At 33.7% G+C, this 22,124-nt stretch overlaps 1 protein-coding gene across 4 annotated transcripts in view; it reads right to left on the reverse strand.

Moving 5' to 3' along the window:
- Window positions 1-257: 257 nt before the first annotated feature.
- The window catches only part of EPHA7 (EPH receptor A7), a 222,564-nt gene continuing 200,697 nt past the window's right edge, over window positions 258-22,124 (reverse strand). For 2 of the 4 annotated variants that reach the window (XM_004372402.2, XM_004372401.1), the window contains exons 10-17: window positions 20,023-20,148; window positions 18,825-19,010; window positions 18,180-18,241; window positions 16,332-16,541; window positions 15,352-15,501; window positions 6,980-7,173; window positions 5,831-5,986; window positions 258-3,804 (exon numbers count right to left, since the gene is read on the reverse strand). In XM_004372402.2, the coding sequence (XP_004372459.1) occupies window positions 3,690-3,804; window positions 5,831-5,986; window positions 6,980-7,173; window positions 15,352-15,501; window positions 16,332-16,541; window positions 18,180-18,241; window positions 18,825-19,010; window positions 20,023-20,148 (1,199 nt within the window). In that variant the 3' untranslated portion in view covers window positions 258-3,689. Of the gene's footprint in view, window positions 3,805-5,830; window positions 5,987-6,979; window positions 7,174-15,351; window positions 15,502-16,273; window positions 16,542-18,179; window positions 18,242-18,824; window positions 19,011-20,022; window positions 20,149-22,124 lie in introns of all 4 variants that reach the window. The other 2 variants (XM_012554410.1, XM_004372400.2) reach the window with 2 other exon arrangements.

The following is a 22,124-nucleotide window of genomic DNA, read 5'->3' on the forward strand; positions in this document are numbered from 1 at the left end:
CAAAAAAGGTTTTAACCAAAATGTTTTACAGAATGGCTCTTTGAAGACATAGTCTTGTTATTCCGTAATAATCAATGTGGAATTAAGTCATTGTGCATGAAGGGAGGTAAGGGATATTAATTTTATTTGTATTCTGAATGGTTCACTGATGTGTTTCAAGAAAACATTTACTCTAAATATCTCTCTTCATGATATTGTGCAAGACAATAAAGAATGCATAGGGACATAAAGGAATCTGACAATGATTGGAGACAGGATTTTCTTTACATTGTCTAATAGACTCATTTATTATTTTAAGCTGGTAAAAAGAGACTTATGATTTGTGTTGAAGAGAAAGAGTTATTTGTGCTTGATACATTGAAGACACTGTTCAAAAGCAGTCTGTCTTTATAAAATGATGACCCCTGTAGTAATTCTTAGGCAAGGAGGGACAAATTCAACCAACAAAAAGCACATCTCGCCCCCACGTTCCCCATGATTCTCTATATATAGCAAAAAATACACATCAGTAATTTATTTGAACATGCACATCAGTGAGTAGCACAGTCCTAGGCTACTCAGGAAACAAAAGGGAGAATATCAGCATTACCTAAATAAAAAAAAGAGAGGTGAAATACACCATTTTAATTGTCTTAAAAACACGGATAAGAGGAGCAATTAAAATATAGTCCTAAATAGTACTAGCTAATGTAGATTACATAAGTATACAATATGATTCAACTAATAGTGCTCTGATAAGCATAAACCACCAGTTCTAGTAAACAAGGCCCAGGTCAATTGTTCAGAAAATGTTAGATTCGGATGTAATAAAACAGTTCTTTTATTTCAGTACTGAATGCAAAACACAAGTCAAGTGTGAAGACAGTGTTCTATAAAAGGTGGCTCTATTAAAGCAAGGAGGCCATTTGCTTTTGCATTTTTGTAATTTTGGAATTCTATTTTTGACGTTTACTTTCTCTAACTTTCCTCCCCTGAGCACTAATTTATCAAAAAAGATTTCAAGGTGCAGGTTGTACATTCTTATCATTATACCATTTCATCTCTTTCTGGAAGAGAGTATTACAATCAGCATTACAATGTTAATTCGTTTTCTCTAAATATTTGTTTCACATTCTGTAATTCAAAATCATAATGTTGATTGGGAAAAGAAACCTACAAACGAGAGAGTGATGCAGTCGTACATTTCCTATTGTGCTGTGTGTCTTTCCCATCCCTTCTCCCCTTTCCCTGTAAAGAGCTGTAAAAAATTTAAGGCAGATGAGGTATATTGCTGAAGAAAAAAGTTATTTTTGAAAAAAACTCAAAAAAAACTTTTATTCTGCCCTTCTACTCAAGAAAGACTACTCAACTATAAATCTAGTGCTAGAAAAAAGCAGGAAAGACACCGTTTGCATGTACCATACTATGTCTTCTATTTCTAGAATGGCTTTTTGTTAATTTAATTTTAATAGAAAAAATAAGCACCTTAAGCTATGAACAAGAAAAGAACTTCATTATTAGTGAGTCTAGAATCCAAACAGAGTTAAGATCACTCACTCAAACTCTTTCACTCATTCTCACAAAGGCCAATGCTACTGATTCGAATTGTAAAGTGCTGTACTTAGTATAAACACTTTGTATACACTGCAGACACTGAAAAATAACCCTCAAGCACATTGTGTTATAGTTCCAAAAATATATTTACAGTCTATTACAAAGATTACAAATGGAAGTGTCTATGTGACTGTATTATGCTAATTAAAATTATCTTTACAGATTATTTTCCTTAGGGACAAAAAACATTTTAGTGAAATTAAAATGATTTTTCTAGTCAATCAAAAAATAAATTAAACTATCAAATAACACTGTACAGTAATTTAAAATGAAAAAAGGGGGGTGGGGGAGGGGTTTGGGAAGCAATTCATTTGAGTTTTTCTATAGCCATCTTTGGTCCTAAATGTGGGAAAACACATTATGTAGCACTGAAAATACCTGTTCTTTTGTGATGCTCTGCAAGTAAAATAGAAAAATATAGTGCATTTTCAATGTATTCAGAGCCCACTACAGAGAAATGTGTATACAAAACAAGACAGTATAAATAAAATTTACAAGTTTTACAAAGGAACATTTACAGATTTTGTTTCTGTTGTTTGTTTGTGGATGCCCACGTTATCAAACAAGACCAATTATGACCGATCCCTGGGATCTTTCTCTATTAAAATCATTAAAAACAGCCCGATTTTCTTTGGAAGTACAACAGTTCAATTCTGGGGTAGTTCATGATTTTCAGAACTTTTGAAAACATTACTCAAAATATGTATACATTCCTATAATATCTATAAAGACACATTTAATTATTGCTTATGAAATTCTAACACAGTAATCAAATAATATGGTTTAATAAATAAAACTGAAGAAACAAAACAAGCCAGGTCCTTCACCTCTTCCTTACATGGTGATAAGAGTTCTTTCATTTAACAATGTTCTTGCATCGGTGTTCACAAATTAAAGACTTTTTTTTAAAAAAAAAAACTGCAATGGTGATATTCTGTGCCGCAAATTTGTTTGAAAGGTGAAAATTGTGAACTGCCCCTTTGATCGTGCTCCAGAGTTCTAATATAAAACAATTATTTTCTTTTGTGTTTGGACCACATTAAACAGAGTAGGGTATAAAATATGTCAACTATTTCTCCTAAATTTCCTAATGTCACAATACTGAAATAATCTTGATGCGCTCAGATTAAGTTTTTGATAACAGTGGATAGTTCTTGCTTTCAGAGACTTGCTTTCACCAACATTCTTTAGAGGAAGTGCCTCATCTTTTTTTTTTAGTAGTCATAAACCTACAATTTGAGTTTTTTTTTTTTTTAATTATTCTGTCTAGTAAAATCACTCTATAAACAATCCATTAAAAGTGCCTTATAGTATTTATGGATCATTATTGCTTTTACTTTTTCATTGAAAAGAAATGTGGTGTGTGATCTATTAAAAAAAAAAAAAAGGAACAATTAAAAAAATCAGAGCTCTTGGCAACTTGCAATTTCTTGACTATTTGCCAGTTTGCAAACAATATCAAAACAGCACTGATTAAACAGAATAAAATGGCACAAAAAGGATACCAATGTTCTGATAGAAATATGTCTTCAATCATGAATCATGCTTTTTTTTTTTAATTCGAGATTCTTTCAAAGGTACCCAGTGGAGTAATGTGTCATAGATTTAACACTAAAAAGGTCCAAAGCTATAAACAACTTTCTAAAACAAAGTCCTTATGAAGAATAAACACAAATGATTTTAAAAAGAAATAGTTTGAAATCACATATTTAAGGAAAATATTTCATTGATTTTAACAATAAGATCATGATTTTATTTGACAAATATATTCTTTCTTAAATTCTTTATGTACACTTTAAAAAGTCTATAAGATAAAAAGGAGGTTAGAGAGCTCAAGGTGTTTGGATGTTTTTCAGGTAGTACTTTGTTTATTGTCACTGCTGTTTCCTGGCCACCAGTGGTGGATCCTAAATTCCCTTTTTATAGATTCTGGTGGCACTTAGGAGTTCAAGTCTATAGGTGCTTCTTAAATCTTCTCTTCACTGTAGCAAGGACCCAAGACATCAACTGTCTTCTAGCAGCATTCTATGCATATACTGAAGGCCAGTACTGTTCTCTTGCCGTCCATAATCTCCCTCATAAGGGAGAAATGCTTATCACACTTGGATGCCAGTTCCATGTAAATGTAGCATTTGTGCTCTCATAGTCTGAATGCTGCTCATGATTTTCTTTTGATGGCCAACCAGTGTGATCCCTAAACTCATCACATCCCTGAGAAAGATAAATAAGATTCTTATTAGTTATTTTACAAAGCATTTATATGGTATTAAACTGCCATAAACTAATAATCTGTTTATCTTATTACCATTCATCCTTCTTGGGTATTAATGACCATATTCCTGCAGTGGGTCAGATTGGCAACTTGCATCATTATTCTTTTTTGTAAAAGGCCTCACTGTGCAAGCTCTCAACTTGCCATTATCAGTTGTTTTTAAACTGATTTGAAATTTTACATAAGTTACTAATGTCTTATCATTTTTATTAAATAAAGATAAGGCTAAGAAAGTTAATTCTAAATGCTGTGTTCTTGAAAATAATTGGGGTTTAAAAACTTTAAATGGAAAAATAGGATATGGTATGAATGGAAACATTTGCTAGGAAATAGTAGAAAGATGGAGAACCGTCAATAATCCTACAAAATTTTCTATTGAGTTTAATTATCATGTGGTAATTCTAAACATATTGTTGGCTGTATACTTAATCCAGTTAACTCAATCATTTGACTATATGTCAGATAAATACTCTTTTTTAAATGTATAATATGTATATCAGCTTAAATTTGACATAAGTACACTTTTCATTTTTATAAATACAAAGATTGAGCTTAGTTATTTACAAACAGCTAAAATATAGCAACAGTAGAGTACTGTAGGAGTCCCTGGGTGGCAAAAACTGTTAAGTGCACAACTGTTAACCAAAAGGTTGGTGTTTAGAGCCCACCCAGAGGTGCCTCAGAAGAAAGTCTGGTAATCTGCTTCCGAAAGTTCACAGCCATTGAAAACCCTATGGAGAGCAGTTCTACTCTGCATACATGGGGTCGCCATGAGGTGGAACTGACTCAGTGGTACTGGGTTTGTTTTTTTTAGAGTACCATAGTATTTCATAGCAGTGGTCTAATAAGACTTTGATAAACGTAGTTTTCCAAAGGTATAGACTGCTTTGAGGGTCCAGGTGTAATTATGCCAGATCTACCTACATGGTGACTAGCAGAAGACAGAACAAGAGTATGCAAATGTTTAAATTCATTCACATGTCTTTTCCTCATATGAAAGAATATCTGGTCTTCTCATTTGTAAACTGTGAAACCTCTCTTATGAGAGTAAATGAGGATCCTACCAATTTAAAAAAAAAAAAAAAAGAAAGAGGGAAAGAAAAATATCATTGCCTTTGAGCCTTTTCCAACTCATGGCAACCCCATGTGTGCAGAGTAGAACTGCTCCATCGGGTTTTCAATGGCTGTGACCTTTCAGAAGCAGATTGCCAGGCCTTTCTTCTAAGGTGCCTCTGGGTGGGTTTGAACCACCAACCTTTTGGTTAGTAGTTGAGCACCTTCTGTGCCACCCAGGGTCTCCTGACTAACTTCCATTCAGGGCAATTTCAAAGTTATTTTATCAGGTCATTTTCAAGGTTAAACAAAAAATGGAATAATCGATCACACACCCTCCAAAAAGTAAGTTAAACACTTAAAAATGGTTAATTAAATTCAGTTTCCTTTGACTACTTCAGAAAGTCAATATATTGGGGAAATTAATATATATAGGTATTGGGCATGGAAGTTTGAGATTTTTGATGTCCAGTAAAAATACAGTGGAAGAAATCCACCTATGCAATTGAGAAAATTCTCTAGTGAACAGGAACCGAAATGATGCAGTGGGTTAATGGCAGAGGGAGTGCCACTGGGTAATGTTTAGAAAACTGGCTATGAAGGCATACAAGTTGCCACTTACTAGTTGAGTCCCTTCAGGAAGATATTTAAATTCTATGAGCCTCAGCCTCTTCATTTGTAAAATGTGTATAAAACTATCAACTTAATAAAATCGTTGCCTTAAGGGTTAAAAAAATTAATGTATGTTCAAATATGTATTTAGTGTAATCCCTGGCACATAGTAAGCACTCATTAAAGAGCTACTTTTATTCTTTATTTTGTGGTTTATATTACTGTAATAAATGGAAGATGACTGGATGTATAAAGCTTGCATTGTACCTAATAAATTCTTAAATATAATTTCAAGCTTACTCAATAGTCATCCTTGCAACTGATTCAAGGGAGTTGTAGCCAGCTGCTGTGAAGTTATCTTTATATCTTTCCATCTTAATAGCTTGCAGCCATTCTCCAACTGAACAAAAGGTAGTGAAGTCAGGAGTGTTTTGATCCAGAAGAGGGCTTATTGGCCTAGATAAGAATGAAACAGAAAAGCAGATATTTTCATAAACTACCAAGGAAAGAATGCCTTGGCCCATACAAAAACAATGGTTTAAAAGAATAAAATTAGACATTTTAATTGATTTATACACTAACAATAAACAGATATGTTAATAAAAACCTAAATCGTAGAGGTTGCCCAATAACTACAAACTCTCAAATATGCATTTTACTTAGATTTGTTGCCCATCAGGTTGTATCTTCCATTTACTGTTTAAAGTTCAACAAACGATGTTTGTAATCAGTAAATATTTATTCATCTGCTTCGCTAAGACTAACTGGGAGCAAAGGAGGCACATTTGGCTGTGCACTAACTTGTTCAGGTCATGCAGGTGCTACTGAAAACATTATGCATCCGCTGTAATGATGGTACCCTTGTGAGCACCACAATACACTTCAAGTGCCTAACTTATTACTAATAGAGACCAGTGTGTCATGTTTACCTGGCAGCTGAAGCTGAATAACTACTAATATGCATCACAACAGAGTAAGCCAAGGTCAAAGAATGAAAGGACTGTTTCTGACTCTGTAATGCCTACAAATTTAAAAATTCTTTAATCGTGTATTGAATTACTTATAAGAACTCTTATCTTCATAGAATCACTTTACTAAATAATTCAGAGCAGAACAATAACATAGATAATATGCATGCAACAGTAATAAAAACCCATAAAATAATAATATTGGTCAGAAAATATGAAATGCAACCTTCTCACAAAAATCCAGTTTACACAATTTTCCAAGTAATGACAGTCAGTAATACTGATCATAACTTTTAAGAAAAAAAGAGGGGCGATAGTAATGAATAGATTCTCTTTAAACTCTAAATTACATTAAACCATCTAAAAATAAAGCATTCCATAAACACAAATTTAATACGGACTTAATAATTTAACACATATATTAATTTTCCATTGGAATGAGGCTGAGGAGCTAAATTTCATTCCCTTAAGTATTTCTTACCTACTACAGGTTCCCAGGGGCGTTTTCAGACTATTTGGATTTCTAATCATTTTGTCCAGAATTCCGACTATCTGTTCAAACTTTGGCCTTTCAGCACGCTCCTTCTGCCAACAATCCAGCATCAGCTGGTGAAGACCAGCTGGGCAGTCCATGGGTGCTGGTAAACGATAACCTTCTTCTATTGCTTTTATAACCTAATAGCCAAAAGGACATTAAAAGTATTACTGACTGGGATTCAATTATAATAAAATTAATTACCCAGTAGGCAAATTGATTCATCCAGGTATGAGTAAGGCACACTGCTTTGCAAAACATCCATGAATAGTAAACATGTTATTAAGGGGTACATGAAATACAGGATATGATGACATTTTCTAGTTAATTCAGCAATAGGGAGCAGCAATTAAATTCACCTGGGGTGCAATAGATGGAAAAATGTTTAATGCCATCCCAGAGGTTTTTAAAAATGGAACATGTTATGGAAATATTTTACTTGTGTATAGTTGTGAGTGTACATATTTGCCCATAAATTTAAAAATTCCTCAAGTTGATAAAGGAAGTCTGAATTATCCAAAATGAGCCAAAAAGAGATCCACTTTTTGGCTGAGTTATTTCAGACAACACATTTTAACAGGAAATCAAAATATATGAATGTACTATGACAGAAATCATTATCAACTCCGTTATTCTATTAAGTATTATGAAGCTCAGCATCTAGTGTTGTAAGATAGAGTGGTGTACTGGAACCAGCTTGTACTAGGGTGTGAAATGCAATTGTACCCCTTTCCAACCCCACCCTTAGTGATCTCACACTGGCAGACTGAAATAATTCATCAGTAGTGGGAGGGGTGTTACCCCAGAAAATTGGCAAAAGCTATAAATCAGGATTTTCCTACTCAGAGAGATTGCTGTTAAACTTTACCAGCACATCACTGCCTATTTATGTCTAATAAAATTCTAAGACACTATTCATATCAAGCTTTTAATGTTAATGAAAAATAGGGACCCATAAACATTGTTACATGGCAATCAGAAAGTCTAATAATTACTTGTCATTCAGATTTGGCTTTTGTATTTAGATGGAAAGCAAAAACATGTTTTAAAAATCAGAAATTGTTACAAATCTGAGCAGCATGGGAGAATAGCAGGAAGGCAAACAGCACAAATAAGAAGGGCTTGTAAAACATTAAAATATTCTCCAAGGGGATTAACAAATCTTGTGACACTAACTTGACGTCCCAGGGTGATGCAAATGCTTTGCATTTGACTACTACCCTAAAGGTTGGTGGTTTGAGCCTATCCAGCAGCACTGCAAAGGAAAGGCCTGGTGATCGGCTTCTGTAAAGATTACAGCCAAGAAAACTATGGAGCAGTTCTACTCTGTAACACATGGGATCACCATGACTTGGAATGGACTCAAAAGCACCATTTTCTCTCTCTCTCTTTTTTTTTTTTTTTTTTGGTGATACTAACTGACATAATATTAGTAGAAATGTTAAAAGAAAAAAAAAAAAAAGCCAAAAGGAAAAAAAAAAAAGTGTGTAACCTTGAGTTTTTGAAGAAAATAAGGCCAAAACTAGGCATAGACAGACAAAAGCTGGCTTTAAGAAATGTTAATGAGCCTAATATTTTTAGGGTAACATATCCTTAAGATGCATGCCGACATTCAACAACAGCACATTAAAATGTAAAAGGATGGTGAATGAATGAAATAAAGTGGCTGGCATCAATAATTTTTAGACAAAATATTTTATATAAGAGAAAAAAAACTTGAGTCCACTTTTTTCTTTCAGTAAAACCTACATATGCAAATTGACAAAGTTTAAAGACAAACTGATGAACTTAATCACAGTAATTTGCAAAAAGAATTATAAATATAAAATCCTCAGCCCAAACTCTCTCCTGACCCCTAGGTTGTGTATCCATCAGTTGACTAGATATCTTCACCTGGACTTTCCATGGCTACCTCATACTCTGTGTATCTAACACCGAATTTATCACCTTCCACACCAAACCTTTTACTATTTCAATAAATGGCACTACCAGCCTACTAGTCATCCCAGCCAGAAAGCTGTGAACAGTCCTAGATGCTTACTGTCTTATATGCCACAGTCAGTCATCACTTTCTGATGATTCTACTTCCTAAATACGATATTAAAATACCATAGACCACATACACATGCACAAACACACAAACACACTCATATGATGGAGTCATCATTCCATAGTTGTCTTCACAAAGTCTTTCATACTATGTGGTGTTTCTGCGATTATTTATTTTGACTAACATTACGTGGGGGAATCTTAGCCTTAAAAACAAAAACTGTTGCCATCGAGTTGATTCCGACTCATAGTGACCCTATAGGACAGAGTAGAACTATCCCGTAGGGTTTCCAAGGAGTGGCTGGTAGATTCGAACCACCAACCTTTTGTTTAGCAGCCTGAGCTCTTGACCACTGAGCCTCCAGGGCTCCTTTATGAGCAAAGAATAGTACCACAAAATGACTCTTAAAGGAATGAAAGAGTAAAGGAAACTGCAGTGGTTTAATTGTATTAGAGTAATTTGATGATTCTTTTTTTTATAGCAGAGAGAAACAATGATCTCAATATAAAATAAAACTTCAAGTTCTTCCTGATGTTGTTATTGTTGTTAGTGGCTACTGAGTTGATTCCCACTCATGGCCACCCCATGTGTGCTGAGTGGAACTGCTCCACAGGGTTTTCAAGGCTGTGACCTTTCAGAACCAGATCGCCAGACCTGTCTCCAGAGGCACCTCTGGGTGGGTTCTAACTGCCAAGCTTTTGGCTAGTAGTTGAGAGCTTAACTGTTTATGCTACCCAGGGACTCCTCTCAAAGATATAGTGGTTATTTTTAAAGGAGCAGCAGCAAAGTATAACATTTAAATTAAGAGATGTTCTGGAATGGTAATGGTCTTTGGGGCTCTAAAGTTTCCACAAATAATTACACCCACAGTGGTACAAACGATAGTTACTGGGAACTCCTAAGCCTCTATAGAACATAGTTTGGCATGCACAGCCACCCCGTCAGTCTGTCAGTGGAGGCTTGTGTGTTGCTATTATGCTGAACAGGTTTCAGTGGAGCTTCCAGACTAAGATGGATAAGGAAGAAAGGCCTGCCCATCTATTTCCAAAAATCAGCCAGTGGAAACCCTAGAGATTACAACTGTTCAATTGCGATTGTGCAAGACCAGGCAGCAGCGTGTGCTTGCGGTCGCCATTGAGTTGGGGCGTCTCAACAGCAACTAATGACAGGAATAACTCACTGAAGACAAACTGGCCGATAGGGGGCAATTTGGGTACAAGATCCTCGTTGTTCTGTAGTTTTTATTTGGTTAGCTTGCTAGAAAAAAATAGCTTATCTGTTAAAGAAACAACTAACAATCAAATAAATATGTATTGAACATTTACTGTATGATTGGCACAGTTTTAAACATGAATTATCTCATATAATCTTTTGAAAAACTCTATTAGATAAGTATTATTATTATTGATTCTGAAGAACCTGGGGTTCAGAGAAGTTAAGCAAAGGGGCAATGTCACAAGTTGTTAGGAGAGGAAACAGAATTTGACCTAGGCTATCTGATCACAGGGCACATGCTGTAAGCAGTGCACTGTATTTCCAATTGGGAAATAAAAAGTATTTTCTGAAAAGAATTATATATTCCTAGCAATAATAAGGTACACAGGTAAGATGACTGAACTTACACTTCTCAGAGCATTATGTAATTATTGACGGAATTCAGTTAAAATATCTTTTTTTGCTGAATTACCAGAAGCCCCTTGGATTTGCTTGTACAGATCTGACCTTAATATGCTAATGAAAGTCAGCAAAGAAAAAATAAAAACTGTTGTAAGCAATTCTAATTCTAGATAGTTCCCAGAGGAGTAGGAAGTGACTAGGGTAAATGACTTTTTTTTTTTTTTAAAAGGCCTCTGGGACACAACAGGGACCGCTTCCCTGGTATATGCTGTGAAGGAATACTTAGAAATAAAATAAAGTTGCTCACTGAGAAATGTTTACAATATTATGACCACTGTGACTAAGAGAAAAAGGAGCGTAAAACACCATGATAACGGGCCTGTAATAACTGAAAATGGAATATAATATGATTGGTTTCTGTCCTTTGCTCAATGCCTATTTTCACTTAATTAATTTCAAAATAACTTTACTCACGTGTTATGTAGTTCAATATTTTGGATTCTACTTACAGAATTGTGGAAAAATTTTATTTAAAAAAATCACTTTTTTAATCTAACGTGAAAAAATACAGAGTCATACATGAGTGGTAACTTTTAAAAGAAAAAATCGAGGGCTCATAATTTAGTTGAAAGTAAATTTAATTACAAGCATATTATATTTTTAAAGCTTTTAAATGACTTCTAACGTACCACTTTAAGGGATTATCTAGTCCCATATCTTTATGGAAGCTTAAATTTTTCACCATCCTTATGACTACCAGGAGCCCTAGTGGCAGAGTGGTTAAGTGCTGAGCTGGTAACTGAAAGGTCAGTGGTTTGAACCTACCAGCTGCTCCTTGGTAGAAAGATGTGGAAGTCAGCTTCCATAAAGATTACAGCCTTGGAAACCCTATAAGGCAGTTCTACTCTGTCCTGTAAGGTGATTATGAGTTGGAATCGACTTGACAGCAAGGTTATGGTCATACACCCAATCCCAAACCCATGGCTGTTGAGTCGATTCTGACTCATAGCAACCGTATAGGACAGGGTAGAGCTGCCGCCATTGGGTTTCCAAGGCTGTAATCTTTACAGAAGCAGACTGCCACATCTTTCCACCTAGGACCAGCTGGTGGGTTCGAACCATCAACCTCTTGGTTAGCACTCGACTACCTACTAGTAAAATTAACAATTCTTTGGCCTAGCATAAAAGAAGAAGAAATTACTTTGTTGTGTGTAATAAACAGAAAAAAATTAGTGCATGTATGTATATTTGTGTGTGTGTGTGTGTATACATACATAAAAAAGAATTTCAAAATTTCAGAACTTGAGAGTAAAAATTTTATTTATAGTAATCAGTATATAAATTCAACTAAAAGATAGTTGCTGTGAAAGCCAAATATGAGTCTTTCAATTCCTGCATAGTCTATTAGGTTTGATTGCAGTTCAGTATTTTTTTTTCTTTGGAAGACCATCAATTGAAAGGGCTAAACATCTGCAGATTGTGCAGAAGAAGAAAAGTTGGAAATTTATTTGGAAAGCTCAGCCTCTCGATTTTCATAGTAAATAACTAGATTCTAAATGGTCTTTCACTGCAGTTAAAACTCAAGACAGTTATAGGCACATGATAGTACAAATGAATGTTCATTGAAGTATTAATCAAGTAATAACCTTCTTGAATATGGGTGTCATGCATCAAAATCATACAACTTTTTCTCAAGTTTTCCTTGCTCATGGCCCTGTCCAGAGTATAACTAAAGTATCCTAGTTAAATGACTCACCTTGTTTCTAGCACTAGTAACTGACTCATTGACATCTATACCTTTTCCATTTCTTTAAAGTGATCACAGAACCTCACCTGATTCAGCATTCAGCATGGAACTTTGTGGAGTTGCTTAGAAACATAACCATCAATTTACACCTTGTTTTCATAGTGTCTTATTAAAAAATCTTAGGCGTTTAAAATTTGTGGGCTTTCTAAAATCCCTGACAAATTCCTAGCAACTGAATTTGAACAATGCAAAATGAATTAATGAATCAATCTAGATAATATTTTTTAAACATATACCTTTGAAAATCTGATGAAGGAAAACTTCACAGAAAAATGCAATATATTCAAATATCTACAACAGTTCCCATATATATCAGGACATTCATAGATCTCTTACTCCGTCCATGAATTCCTGTCAGAGACTCCAGGTCAAAAAGCCTTTTATCTAGAGAATTTTATCTCAGATTGGATTTGTTATTTTGAATCATTCAAGTTTTTCTTCATTTGCATATTGAAGAGTAAACATATAATTGCTCAAATAGCACATGAACAACATCATATAAAGTAATGAATATTATTCTATAAAGGAGGTATTAATACCAATTTCATTAGGCAAACTAAACTGTGTAGATAATCTCTTATTACTATACAAACTTGTGTCCAACTTTAATAATTTAATTGAGATCTTCAGAATTTAAAAAAGGAAGATTAAAGATGGTGCTAAATGTTCTAAGTCAGAACTAAACTTTACTATAGATGTAACAATTTCATTTGGTTAGTAAAAATATATTAATTCTTGATACACTAATTCTATATGATAATTCATTTTTGAGAAAAATGAACAAATATTTAGGAAACTTTTAACATTAAAATTGAAGATTTTTTTTCTTCTTAACTATTTGTGTTATTCATATTTTGAAGTTAAGTGAACTTTGAATTTAAGTCATCTTATATTCCTGTCAGTCCCTTTATGTTTGAATCTAGTACAGAAGGAAGGTGTCAAAAGATATGAAACCCTACCAAGTGTCTAGGGAATGTAAATATTTCTCTTTCTCTGCCCCAAGGATTTGTTTGCCCACATTTTGACAGTCCATGAAATCTTTGACACTGAGACCTGTCAAATATTAACAACTCTGCCTCTGCCAAGCTGCTTCATCATTTAAACTTTTATCTTTGATAAAAACAAAACAAATAAACAAACAAAAGAAACAAGTAAAGTTTCACGTCATCACTCAATTCCAAACACCAAATTATTTAACTGCTTTCAAAGCTCCCCCTTTTCAGTCCGTGATCTTCCCAGTTAAATGGAGAAATACGTAGGAAAATGTACCTAAAGTAACATTTTCAGCCACATATGAACAGGCTGACTTTAGCTGTTGAAAAATAACTATTTACAAGTTTTAAGAGCTATAGGAACTTAATGTGGAAAATTCTAAAATTAAAACAAAGATACTGATTTAATATAACAATTTTCCTGATCTCTTTTTGAAAACTAACTTGATTTCGTTCTATTGCTGTGAATGTTTATAGTACCTTAAGAGTTAACTATTCCAAAACAGTTTGCTAGTCACATCTTTCTTCTAAATGGCAATACAGACTTTCCCTCAAATACTACTTAATGTTTTTTTAAACTTTACTCTTTAAGAACTTGTATTTGTATCATTTCAAACTCTTTCAAAAGAACCTTTGTTCAGTTTTCCCCTGGACATATCTTCATTTCTAATTACTAGCAATATACACATTCTGTTATAGGAAAGTAAACCTATTTGATTAGTCCCCAATACCTTCACTTTAAGGAGCCCTGGTGGCGCAGTGGTTACAGCCATTGACTACTAACTGAAAGGTCGGCCTGCTTCCATAGAGATTTATAGCCTTAGAAACCCTATGAGGTCACTATGAGTCAGAATCGACTTGATGGCAGTGGGTTTGGTTTGTTTTTTTTTTTAACACTTCACTAAGCCTTGCTTTTGGGACTCTCCAGTGTGTTCCCTTGGAAAACTTTCTGATTAATGAGCTATCAACCAAGGTCTTCTCCAGATTTCCAGTTCAAATTCAGGGTAATTTTCTAGACTTTACACTTCCTCTATGTTAATCTACATTTCAGTCACATTTTCTATAGGTTGAACTATATGAATCTGCCAATATTTCAATGTTGTTGTACCTACAAAAATGGCAATTTCATAGAATTCAACTTAATTGGAGCAAATGTTCACTTGCTTCTCTCAAAGGGTAACAGTATGTTTTATGTCTCAGCGTGCCCTCATGGCAACTGAGTACACATTTAATAAGTACTGTTTCTTTTATAGGGTTTCTGTGAGTTGCAGCCGACTTGATAACAGTGGGATTGGTTTGGAGTTTTATTTATTTTAGGAATTTACAGTGACACTCCCACTATGATCACATTCCAAAATATCACTATCAAACACTTAACCAATATCGACAATAAAGGCTAGAGTCCTCATGAAATTAAAATTTAATCAAACCAATCAACATTAGATCATTTAAACAGATCTCAGAAAATTACAAAGAAAAATTAAAAATAGGCTTCAAAGACAAAACACAACTTCCCTTTACTCTCCTCCGCAAATGATCCTTTTACTCATGTGACTCTCCTACTACAGCTGTGCAAGCATGGCATCATTATCTTTATTAAGAGGAACAAGCCTTTGTAGGCTTTTATTTTGTCCACAGAATTTATATAAAAAAAAGAGAAAGTAATTCTTCAAAATGAAAACCAAATAAAATTAATAGAAATAATAATTTGAGTTTTTCTTTATAATAAACAGAAAACTAAGCAATCATGTTTTAAAATTCTATTAAAATTTCTTTTTAATGAGCCATTACCCACATGTTCCAATAATAATGTATAAAATCCTTTTTTTTGTTTAACTAGTGTAACACCTACATCTTGATTTGACATGTCCCAGTACGGTCTTTCTCCATAAGACATAACTTCCCACATGACTATTCCATAGCTCCATACATCACTGGCTGATGTGAATTTCCGGTATTGGATGGCTTCTGGTGCTGTCCACCTTACTGGAATTTTTCCACCCTGTTATAAAAAGACATTGACATTTTAAATATGTATAATAACTCACACAACATTTATGGCAATACGAGAAGCTACAGTTTAACATCTGTATATTTGCTTGGCAATTCACCATCAGGTCTGTCTGCCTTGACTTGCTCTAAGTGTGTTTAAAGTTACTAACATATATATTTTTTTAATCTCATTACAAGTTTTCATTTGTAAGGCAACTCAATTTAATGGGACCTATGTGATGGGACCTATGTGATCTTAGGGCAAGAGTCTAGTCAAAAGACAATGACAAATTAAGGTAAATAGCTATCAGTAAAACTGAATGAAATGTGGGGTATTAAAATAAATGGTCAGTTATATTCCTTTAATTTCACAAAAGTTATGAATAAATATAATTAAGATTCTTTTTTAATCTTTATTAATATTGGTAATATTTTTCTGTCCACCAGGGCTCCATTACCATTGCTAGTGGTATATTATTCAGGTATTAGGTCCAAAAGTATATGCTAAGTTTTAAGTCAAAGTTTGGGAATGGAATATCCAAAAAACAAAAACAAAAAACAAAAAACAAATCTAGATGTTGTTTTATATGACTATTCCCTATTTATATGAAAATCACAATATAAGATAAGCATGTTACGAATGCAACATTACATCTCCTCCAGCCTATATGCAGATTGCAGTAACAACAATTATTCTTCCAAAGGGAAATGACAGCAGTGACACAAAGCTGAGGTCAATTTGCCACCTTCCTCCTGTTTAGCTGTGCGTTATTAAGACCTGCTTTCTTGATAGGAAAATCTCAGGAATATGAAAAGGCAAACTAATAGACTTTTTCTTACAGTAGTTGTATAGACAGCTTCTGGATCGTCCTCTATAACCCGAGATAAGCCAAAATCTGACACTTTACAAACAAGATTGCTGTTGACAAGAATATTGCGAGCTGCAAGGTCCCTGTGAACATATCCCATATCAGCCAGATATCTCATTCCAGCAGCAATTCCTCTTAGCATTCCTACTAACTGAATGACTGTAAATTGCCCATCATGTTTCTGCAGGAAGATAAAAATAAAACTCTGGTTAACTATATTTTGAAAGAGACAAAATCACTATAAAAAAAATGTATGCACACTAGTCATTTATTATTATATAACAGGAACTACTAATTTTCTGTATAAACTAGATACTTGTAAAAGAATATAATAGAAGTTGATTTAACTGATAGAAAAATATAGTTTTGGTAATAACTTAGTTATTTACATTAATATGTTATTAATATTAACTAATAATCATTTGAGATTAATGAAGTCCAAAAGTATATGCTAATTTTTAAGTCAAAGTTTGGGAATGGAATATCCAAAAATTTTCCTAGCAGCTAAGTGCTTCTCATGCCAAAAATTTTATATAAATAATCTAAAAATATATATAAAGGAATGAATATGCTTTTTTTTTTTTCTTTTCCAAACAGCAAAAGAAATGAAAAGGGAAAAATACTTAAGGAAAAATGAAGAGAAACGAAGCGGTAGGAAATGATTATAGTGGCTGACTTTGTTTTCATTTTTTTTTCCTTTCCTTGTTTGTTTTGCTATTGGTAGGAATATTACTTTCAACAAAGATTTTCTAAAGTAGAATAGCAGATGGAATTCAGAACTGTTTGTAACCCAACTGTCTAGCATATACTTCTGACCCAGTACTGTTTATAACCCACATATTTTTCTAATTGTATTACAGTCGTATTACATGAAGCACTTTGGTTTGAGTTGATGAACTTCCTAGGTAATACCTTCCTCCAGAGAGCTGGTAGTTATGCCTAATATAATGATGCAGTAAGAAATTTTCTCTAGATTCTCTAATTTCTTATAAATATGGGTTGAATTTATCATTCTAGATTTGGTCAGAGAACTTTGCATGCCTTGTTATTTTTTAGAATATTTTCTCCTTGCTATTTGGAAAATACTGAGAAATATTCATACAATTAGGTGAAGAGCCTCTGAAAGTAAGGATATGTATGTTTACATATTTAGACATTGCAAGATAATAGGTTCTACAGAGCAGGGTTGAGATCATTGAACTAATGTTGAACAGTTTCCTCGCTTTTTTATTCTTCTCTAAATTACCTCTCTACTTTTTTAAGATTGTTGTTCACTGATTTCTCCATACTGAAAAAACAAAATGCTACTCTAATACCAAACCAAACCTATTACAGTCTAATCGATTTCTACTCATAGCAACCCTGTAGAGTAGAGCTGCCCCATAGGGTTTCCAAGGCTGTAATCTTCACAGAAGCAGACTGCCACATCTTTCTCCCATGAAGTGGCTGGTGGGTTTGAGCCGCTGACTTTTCAGTTAGCAGCCAAGAGCTTAAACACTGTGCTACCAAGATTCCCATGCTACTCTAATACATGTGTTCAAATTATAGGGCCTCTGATATCCTCTGCAGTCAACTTCAGATTATAAGAGAAACAGAAACCATTTTTTAAAACTGTACTGTATCACTTAAATGCTATAAAAGATTCTAGTTTAATCCTGTGTTAAACTCTGGTTTTTAATCTTAATTTTTAAATGACAACTTTCTGAACTGTTAAAGTTTACAATGTTCACATTTTGCACTGAAAAAGTAAAAGTTCAGAAATATTATATTGTTAGCATGTATAACACATTTAGAATGGGAGGATAGTTGTGGTACTTACCCTGAGAAATGCATCTAGGGCTCCATTTTCCATGAATTCTATTACAATCATGACTGGTTTTCCTAAAAATTAAAAAAAAAAAAAAAAGTTATTTTAGAAGCAGTCACCTAAACGTCAGTATTATTGTCTCTTACCCCAGATAAAATATATACTGTTCTTTTGAAAGACTCAACTGGTGAGATATGAGTGTTACAACATTTCTAGTGTTGGTACTAAACTCAAAAAGTCATTAAACGTCTGCATGGAACATGGTCATGATTCAAAACATTAAATTGTACAAATAAAGCTAGTGTATTCTTTTGACTCCAGCTTTGTGAAGAATATTCAGAGAAGATGACACACTGTATAAAATGTAAAGACTAAAGGGTATCACTTTTATGGCTTTGAAACTAACTGAAAGTATCTATCAATCTCTCAAGCTACCTATCAGATTTATTCTTCAACTCCTAACCCTGACTGAATACAGTTTTTTTCCTGAGGTGGTGGCATAAAAGAAGAATTGTTTTAATTAGTTATATACCACAGTAAAATTCATTTTGAACATGTATTATGTTTATAATTAGATTTTTTTTATTATATACACAATGACACTACTTTCTGTCACTCAGTTCATTTGCTACATGAAATACATATACCAGTATATACCTCTTGTAACAACCCCTTCCAAATGGACAACATTTGGATGGTCAAACTGCCCCATGATGCTTGCTTCACATAGGAAGTCTCTCCTTTGTTTTTCTGTGTAACCGACTTTGAGGGTTTTTATGGCAACCGCGACATCTCTTTTCCCTGGAAGCTTCAGACGACCACTGCAGACTTCTCCAAATTCTCCTGAAGTAACAGAACAAGCAGGCTTATTTTAATTTTGAAATATTTTTTTTCTGTCAAAGTAAATGCATAAATTTTTAAACATACTTAAATATTTTCCTAAATACTTTGCAAAGCTTTCTAACTTACACTGAAAACAGTCCCCTAGATTGATCATTCTATTTTCCAGTCACAATGAAGTTGTTTATGAAAATAATGGCATAAATGAAATTGAAACTTGAAGATGCATTTTTGCCAACTCATAGAGGTTAAGCTTTACTGAACTGCTACACAAGCTATTTTTTAAATTGGATTAACAAAAACTCAGTGAACATTTAGATTTGAAAGTTCCTGTATAATGTACACTGTCCTCTAAAGTATAAGGACACATTAGCAAATTCTAAATCTTTCTTTTGCTTTTTAGGTTTGAGAAGTAAAATTTTTAAAAAATTTAAAAGTCTGGAATTCATATGCACCATGTCCACTAAATTTAAGGGACTTGGATCCAAAATTTTATAATTATTCTGAAAATAGATTGTACATACTAAATATAATATTCTCTTTAATTCATAAATATTAACTCTCTATGGGGAATTAATTAGTACCGTAGCTAACTTATACTTACAAATACAAGGGGGGGAAAAAAAAAAAAACAGAAAAATGTGAAAGCTTTGCAAGAAGATGGTAAGTCAAGTAGGAGGAAATGTATATTCCAGCAAAATTCAGGAACATTCTGATTTTTTTAATACCAAGTCATTTATTGAACAGGACAGAGCTATTATGAAATAGCTTATAATAGAACTATATCTTTAAAATGCAATAGAAAACCAAATGTATAGAGATTCTTTGTGGCACATGCTTCTGTTTTGTTTTTTCTTAAGACTTCATAAACAAGTACAGCCTCATTGCTTCCAACAGTTCAGGTAAATGCAAAAATTCGATACTTGAGATATAATTATTTGCCTGTCATTATGATGTATGACTTTGAATCTTGGCTAAATAGAACAACTGAACAAGGAAGCTACAACAGTCTTACCTGCACCAATCACACGCTCAATTTTAATACAGGAGGCATCTAGCTCCTTGGCGAATTGATGGACAGCTCTATTTGGGTCCTCATAGGTTTCAGGGTCAATGTAGGTTTTGGTGCCTGGAAATTTAACTGTAATGATGTAAGAAAGCATGACTGTGATGAAGCAAAGCACTTATTGTGCAGTCAGCCCAGGAATTTCATTATGCAGAGTGCTCCTTGGAACAGTGAACTTGCTTCCACATCACCTGATTCACAGTAGTTTTAACAGACTACTTCAGTGTGCTGGCGCATAGGTATTATCTGCAAGCTTCTATAGGTAACATAGGATCCAGCTCATAGGTTACTAACTGAATTGCTTTTCCAGTAAATCAACAAAAGACATCCACAAAAATTCTCTGACATGCCTCTTATCAGACTGGAGGTTTAATTAAATTCACGGCTATCATGGCATAGTTCAGGCCATATCAAGGTTTGTAATGGACTTGGAAACACATTTGTAAATCTATCAGTCAGTCAATCAATCAAATTAATACACTGGGAAAAGAAGACATTTCAATTACAGGTAACCTACTACACTGACAGCAATATTAAAAACATTTAGACATCTTACTTATTCTGTTGATTTATTTTTTAAAGACCAACCATCGTTGACATATACATAAAATTAATACAAGATGTGCGGGATTGGTATCACAGAATCAAAGAAATCTACTTAAGACACAGTTTCATCTTCACCTTGAAGGGCAATAGAGGCCAGATATACAGGGTGCAGAGTAAAGTTAGAAAATTCACAATATTCCTGGGATCTTCTAACCAAGTATGACATCAATTTGAAAGAGGAATGGTTTATATAAACTCTCAGTTATAAGGCTCTGGAATATCTTAACTGCCACAAAGAGGTAGCCAATATGCCTCATAAAAGGTAGTCAAAATTCAAACAACATAGAATCATTGTAAAAGTTAAAAATCTTCTTAAAATGCACCCAGAAGCATGCAGGTAACAGATAATGCTATGTCAACTTTAAATCAAATTCAATTACAATAATGTATTCCAAATGTAATCATTTGGTTAAAGACAAAGATAAGATAGATAGGCATAAATTGGTTATATTAATGCAATGAAAAAGTTACACTACGTCCTCAAAAAACACTTTATTGTTTTAACAAAGCCACTGAACAATCTTTTCATTAAATCTTACTATTCGGAGAACAATATATTTCTTTTACACTGCAGCCTAACTGTGCTTATGTCATCACATCAAGTTAAAATTATATGTTTTTTAAAAAATAAACACTTAACAAACAAAAAGAAGCAGAGTGTATAAAGGAAAATGGGATTTAAAAATGTTGATTTATTCTGTTATACTTGATTGTCCAAAATTGATTGTCTTAAACAATTATTGTTACAGTTTATAAAACTGACAGATGCTCGTTTGTTACTAAAGCTGAACATGAAAAAACAAAAAACAAAAACACAAGAAAAAAAGAGAGAGGGGATAGGAAGAGAAAAGAGAGAAGAAGGAGTACAGGGAAAGGGGGGAAAGAGAAAAAGAGAGAAGGGAAAAAAACAATAGGTTAACCTCCTAGATTGGCAGGCAGATGGAGAATGAGCCATCTTCTCCCTTTTCATTCTCTCTTTCTTTCTTTCATTTTTTTTCTCCTTATTTTGTTTTGTGATCAGGGAGCTAGATTGGAGGTAACCTTCTGTATCTCAAACGGGTCTCTGATGGTTCTTTATTCAAGCTGTCATAAAACATTTTGACAGGCCAGAGCTATTTTGGCATAAAAACATGAAATACTGCCCGGCTTGGATTCGATAGACATTGTTAGAAGAAATGGTAGGAGGAAACAAAATGTAACTGGGAATTGCTTCACTAAACTCCTCCATTGTGTTTATAGCTTTAAATGTAGCACTTGGGGCCATAGAAAGTTGAGGGGTCTGATACAAATGACTGGACATTCTATTAAATTCAGTGCTCTAAAAGCTAGTTAAATGGTTGCTTTCAAGTTTCTGTAAAAATTCAATCTGGTGTCTTAGCACCTAGGAAAATTGTCTGTATACTAACGGAATAAAAGGACACCAACTTGTAAATAGCTGGTGACCA

Source organism: Trichechus manatus, unplaced genomic scaffold (genome assembly GCF_000243295.1).
Source record: "Trichechus manatus latirostris isolate Lorelei unplaced genomic scaffold, TriManLat1.0 scaffold00017, whole genome shotgun sequence".
Classification (NCBI taxonomy): Eukaryota; Metazoa; Chordata; class Mammalia; order Sirenia; family Trichechidae; genus Trichechus; species Trichechus manatus.